Here is a 6,095-nt window from a genome sequence, read left to right on the forward strand (position 1 = left end):
CAATCCACGTCAAAGCGGTTAGTACAAGAGCCGGGAAGAAAAAAAGGCAGTTACCTCACCCCAATTTTAGATTACTTTAATGAAACCGAGGTATAATTACTAGTCAAGGACAGTAGACTATGTATACTCGCCCTGTTGAGTAGTCAGGTATAGTCGTCCCGTCGACTTTTAAGTACAGTCGCCCAGTCGCTTCTCTCACCAGACTTGCTGTGTGAGTTATCGGAGCGCCTAGTACATGAGCCCCAGAGGAGAAAAAAGGCTATTATCTCAGCCCAATTTTTTATTACTTTAATGAAAACTATGTATAATTAATAGTCAAAATTGATGAGTCTGCCAAGTATAGGTAGGGGGAATAAAAATGGCGTCTGTTTAAAAACCTTAAAAAAACACTAATTTTTCTTTCGGAGCTCTATATCTTAAAAACTACCAACAACACTAGAAAATCTAAGAGAACATTATTTAAAGAAGTGCGAATTTGCTGAAATACCAGCCCTAAAAGAGCTATAGATTTTTCAAAATAAATTAACCAACTACTAATATTTCAGTAAATTTTTGAGAAATGTTGCTTTTTAAAAAGCTATATCTCGAGAACTATTGGACGTAAATATCTCTATTAGGGCTCATATTTCAGAAAATTTACTCTCCTTTAAATAATCTTCTTTTAGATTTTCTAGCGTTGATGGTAGTTTTTAAGATATAGTCTGAATGAAAAATTAATGTTTTAAGGTATTGAAAACAGTCGCCATTTTTTATTCTCCCTACCTATACTCGGCAGACTCATCAATTATGACTATTAATTATACATAGTTTTCATTAAAGTAATAAAAAATTGGGCTGAGATAACTGCCTTTTTTCTCCTATTGAGCTCTTGTACGCTTTCCGATAACTCACGCAGCAAGTCTGTTGAGAGAAGCGACTGGGCGACTGTACTTCCGAAGTCAACGGGGCGACTATACCAAAACTACTCAACAGGGCGAGTATACATAGGCTACTGACCTTAGGCCACCACTTGTACTACTATTGCACCTACTAGCCTGTATTTCACCATATAAACATTACAAGTATAATTCCCTTCATGTAAAACAAAATATACTTATCATAAAAATATGTGGCGTTAACAGTATGTTAATTGACTGTCACCCGACTGTCTTCCTAAAATTAAAAATTTTTTTTCATTAGATCATTGCCATTGTCTGTTACAGATTAATACTTATCTTTCAATCCCATCTTGGAAATTGGTTTCCCAATTCAAGAGATGGGTCAGGGAGGATATCTAGTCCTAGTCAATGCCACTGACTCAGATTGGGAGCTCTCCCATTACCACTACTACCAGATGAATGAGTGGTCATTCCCAGCTGAGATACCCGCCGGGGATTTCGCTCAGGTCTTTTAGAAAGTAACAATATTTAATTAATTTTTACCTCATTCATTACTAATTTTGTTTATCTTTACATATGAAAGATTATATTTCTTATATATTCCACAGAATTTTCTTTTATGACTCTCTTCTAGGGCTTTTCTGATAGGAGGAGAGAGTTACCTTCAGGTTATCTGACAGGGGTTATCTACAGGTAATCAATGGTGGGGGGTCAAGTTTTCATTTCTTGGGGTCGCCACGAAAGAAAAACTCCAACTGGAGCCACTGCAGTAAGTAGACAGGACAGATTGACGCCTTAACTTCCTTGGCCAAAATGGCCCATAGTCCATAAAACTGTGCAGCGTTACCCGACCTTTTTCAAATCCGTGCCAAAAGTCCCCCATACTGAGACATTTCACAACTGTACCTCTACCCCTCTATATCCTCCTGTCTTTAGTTTCTTTTCCAGTTACTTATAGACCTTGGAAATTTTCAGCCACCACTACTAGCTTCATCCACCTGTGCCTTTCTTGGACGGTGGTTTTCTACCTAATTATGTGTCTTTTTCAGTTAAAATCTTCTGAATTTTGGCCTCTTGTCTGATTCCTAAGACGAAGGCGTTCGTAGTTGGGAAGAGGAGACCTGGCAGAAAGCTTCTTGCCCATCGTAACCTCTTTGCTTTCATATCAAGCGCGATCGATTGCTACCTTTGTGATATTATTTCCTCATTCGTCTTCCTTCTTCAAATCTGTAATTCCTCATATTAAAAATCTTCTTTTTATTAAAGGAATTATAGAAGAAACTGGTGGTGATTGTTTTTTTATTTTTAGAAAAATATAGACGGTAGGGCTACAGTAGATTGCGCTTGCGGTATTTGCTAAAGTTAATAATTGTTCATAAATTCTTTTTTGCTACTTCGAATATATAAGGAAGTAAATTCCTCGATTTTACTTTGAGATATCACTCAGTATGTTCATATCGCCTGTTGAGAACTTCGATATGTTGGTATATTATGACATTCATCATAAGGAGATAACAGCGTATCAAAATTGGCAGAACTATAAAACTACTCTAATTACAACTTGCTTTGATTTTTTTTCTTTTTTCCCTCAATTATTAAAGTTGAGCTTTAGTTAGTCAAAGTCAGGTCCATTATATAAAGAAACTTGAATAAAATAAAATAGACTGACAAATATTAAATTCGAACTTGATTAGATTGTAAATTTAAATAATTCCTTTATTGCTTAACAGATTTACATCGAATGGGACGAAGGACTGTTCAGATTTGTGAAGGACGATGCTGCTGAAGCCCGATACGAACTCAAAGGAACTGGAGGAAAAGAGTTCGAGGTGCAGGCGCGGGCTGAGCCGTTCCGAATCCAGGTCAGCTACATGAATATGGAACCTGAAGGGAAGGAACGCGGAGGAGTGGACTGCTTAGGCTGGGTCAGGGACGGGGAGATAACCTTTGTGTTATCTCAATGTAACAAGGGAAAATATTTTATTGAGTATTACTAACTTCAGTCTGCCTTCTTCAGATTTTCGTATCATTATACCAATTGCTATGTCTTTCCTTTCCTCAATCACTTCCAATCAAGAATAAGATGAGTGAGGCTACCACTTGAAGCCGATTTCCAATTTCAGCCTCTTTTCAATTTCGCTCGATTTAACTAATTCTGTTTTCAAAGACTACGCATCATTAGGAAATGTTTCAAAGATAAAAGTAAGACCGGAATTCTTGGTTTTGGGGGTTTAGGTATCCTGGGAAGGATTCTCATTTATTATTTTTGGTGATCTTGAGAGATTGTGACGTGTCGTACATCGGTCCCTTACTTCTTTTTAGTTTGGCCAAATTCAAATTCTGTAGTGCTCTCAGAAAGCTGAGTTTTCTCCCTTTCTGTTCGCAGTATTGTATACATTTGGTACATTTCAAGGCAATAAAAAGTCATTTCATTTCAGCAATCATAAATATATTGTCTTATATGTTAGATTCAAATTGATCTTGAGGAATCACATTTGTGTCATTTGATATATTTTAATGCCCTTATGATGAGTTTGAAGTTGAAAGGTACACTTTGTGCTGTAGAGGATTTTCTTGATTTTTGCAACAAAACTGGCATTACATATCACGAATGTACCAAAAAACAGTACCTCATAGAAGAAAGCGGATTTAGGTACGGTTTTAGCTTTAGTTGGTTTTATAAAGATAAGCGAAAATTATAGAAACAAATTTCAAAAAGGTTCTTTTTTTTTTTTAGATAAATACTCGAGTTATTTTTTAGTATATTCCATTCTTCTAAATAATTTTTATTTTTATATTTAAATTTGGTATTATAATTATTTATATCCAAAAAATGGATAATATATGCTACTATTACGTATATTTTACTATTGTTATAAAAGGATATTTTCAGAATAAATGTTATTTTTCATTTCATATGGCATTTATACTTTTTTTTAAACCTTTAAAATTTTTTTTGTTATAAGGACGAAATGAATTAAAATTTGTATTGTACAAATATATTTCTTAAACTTGATGTGGGTAGACTTAATCCAGAGGAGTACAAATATCGTAAGCTATTATTTTAATACAAAATATAATCTAAAGAGTATTTATATATTCTAAGAGGTACAAAGTATATAAGTTAAGGGGGTATTTGAAATGTTTTCCCTCAATAATTAACTGGTTAACTTGACGGATAGCATAAAGTTATGAGTTAGCATATAGAATGAGTATAGGTAGCATACAGAATGAGCTAGCTGAATCTATGGGCGATAACTGCTGTCATCTATTTGATGTATAATTAACCAAATCCAGGTTGGAGGTAAGTTTGAATACGCCTATACGACATAAGAAATTCTCCAGTCTCCTCTTCAGTTAATCGAAAAAGTCAAGTGGTCAGTGCTACAATTATTTCAAGGAAATACAATACACTTTTTAAAAGAAAATTTAATGAAGTATTCGCTTCAATTTTGAATAATTGCAATTGGGATAGCCCAACAAACCACATCAGTCAGTTTACGGAATCGGAAGAATTTGAGTTGTGTGGGCACTTTTGAAATTCTATTTTATTACAGAAACGAGGATTGTGCATAAGTTGCAGGAATATGACAGAAATGAATATTTGAAGAAATCGCTAAGATAGAGAATCAATTCGCGGAAAATTTAAAAATATAAACTTTTATATTTTATACTTTTACAGAGGGGTATAATACTGTACACACGGTCACAAAGGAAATCTCCAGGCCCGGTGAAGAAATCAGGATCGGAGAATATACTTTCGGAAAAGTCCCCGAGTTTGTGTATCTTGGATCCCTCATAACCCAAAACAATGTTGTGGATTCCGAAATTAAACGAAGAGTCCTTTGTGCCAACCGCTGTTATTATGGTGTTGGTCCCTATTTTAGGAGCCGTGCCTTGTCTAAGAACACCAAAATCTATCTGTATAAAACAATTATTAGACCAATTCTTATGTAAGGCTCGGAAACGTGGAATATCTCCAAGGCTGGTGAACACAACCTAATAAGACCATTAACCTGGAGTGGAAGATTCTCCGTAAAATATTTGGAGCTGTCAAGGTTGACCAGATATGGAGACATCGAACAAAGCTCAAGGTTTTATATAAGGAACTAGACGTTGGCCAGTTTGAGATGGTTCAGTAGATTGAGGTGGGCAGGGCATGTTGCTCGGATGGCTGAGAGTGATCTGCCAAGGAAAATAGTGACCTAGGTAATACATGGAGCAAGACCACGCCTTCGATGGAGTGATGGTGTGGTCCATCAGCCAGGACCATGATGGGAGTGAGGAACTGGATAGCGGCCGCACAGGATCGTAATGATTGGTGGAGGCTGTTGCAGGAGGCCAGGACTCGACATCGAGTTGTGGAGCCGAGTCAATAATAATAACAGAGGGGTAACTTATCTGAAGAAAGTAATGAATTGTTCAAACCAATTAATAGTTTTAGTGAAAAGATATAAAATATTTAAAAAAAATAATATTGTTTAATTATTCAATTTATTTTTTTAGTAAACCATGCACTATTAAATGTACAGTAGATAATACAACCATTGAAACACAAATTATTTATTCGAAACTAATTAATAAAAGACATTGGTACTAAGAAAAAGTATATTTTTAGTGGAAAAATATATATTAATATGCAGAACCTCATTAGTTGCACAATACTTCAAACTGTCCTATATTGCACAGCCAACACAATTGCAAAATGGCCGTTTGTAGCACAACAGTTTAGTACAACACTTAATAACAAATAATAATTAGCACTTAATAATAATCTTTGAATCTGATCGCTGATAATTGGGAACTCAATGATTGGTTAAATCGTTGTAGTCTATTTTAGTCAGCCAACTATTTCGAGGTGTGTGTTTTCATAATCATCAACATATTTATGCTTGTGTTCATTAAACAGTCTCAGCAGTTCCTCCGTGTACAGTTTGTGATACTGATCAATTTGTTCTTGGGTTGGTTCTGCAATTTTCGGAATTTCTATTGGCCTGCCAACTATAATGAAAAAAAAAAAAGAATTATTACAGAAATATATGAGATCAGAAGCAAATATTTATAAGCATGTGTTAGTGTTTGTAATTAACAGGACTGGTGGACAACATGCCAGGAGATGATTTTATGTCTCATTTGCAACAAAACAGTTAATAGGAACTATAGTCCTTCGTGGTACTTCCAAACATATAGCTATACACATGCAGTCTCATTTATACA

At 35.1% G+C, this 6,095-nt stretch overlaps 1 protein-coding gene and 1 long non-coding RNA gene across 2 annotated transcripts in view; one reads left to right on the forward strand and one right to left on the reverse strand.

Moving 5' to 3' along the window:
* Positions 1–3,794, forward strand: part of LOC106692597 (uncharacterized) — an 8,342-nt gene extending 4,548 nt beyond the window's left edge. Inside the window, exons 2-3 of the long non-coding RNA XR_010845029.1 lie at positions 1,203–1,384; positions 2,609–3,794. This is a non-coding gene — a long non-coding RNA (uncharacterized lncRNA). The remainder of the gene's footprint in view (positions 1–1,202; positions 1,385–2,608) is intronic.
* Positions 3,795–5,472: 1,678 nt separating this feature from the next.
* Positions 5,473–6,095, reverse strand: part of LOC106692596 (2-acylglycerol O-acyltransferase 2) — a 17,656-nt gene continuing 17,033 nt past the window's right edge. The window contains exon 6 of the mRNA XM_014438642.1: positions 5,473–5,879. Coding sequence (XP_014294128.1) covers positions 5,719–5,879 — 161 coding nt within the window. The 3' untranslated portion in view covers positions 5,473–5,718. The remainder of the gene's footprint in view (positions 5,880–6,095) is intronic.

This window comes from Halyomorpha halys, unplaced genomic scaffold, assembly GCF_000696795.3.
Source record: "Halyomorpha halys isolate HHAL.00 unplaced genomic scaffold, Hhal_1.1 Scaffold62.1, whole genome shotgun sequence".
Lineage (NCBI taxonomy): Eukaryota > Metazoa > Arthropoda > Insecta > Hemiptera > Pentatomidae > Halyomorpha > Halyomorpha halys.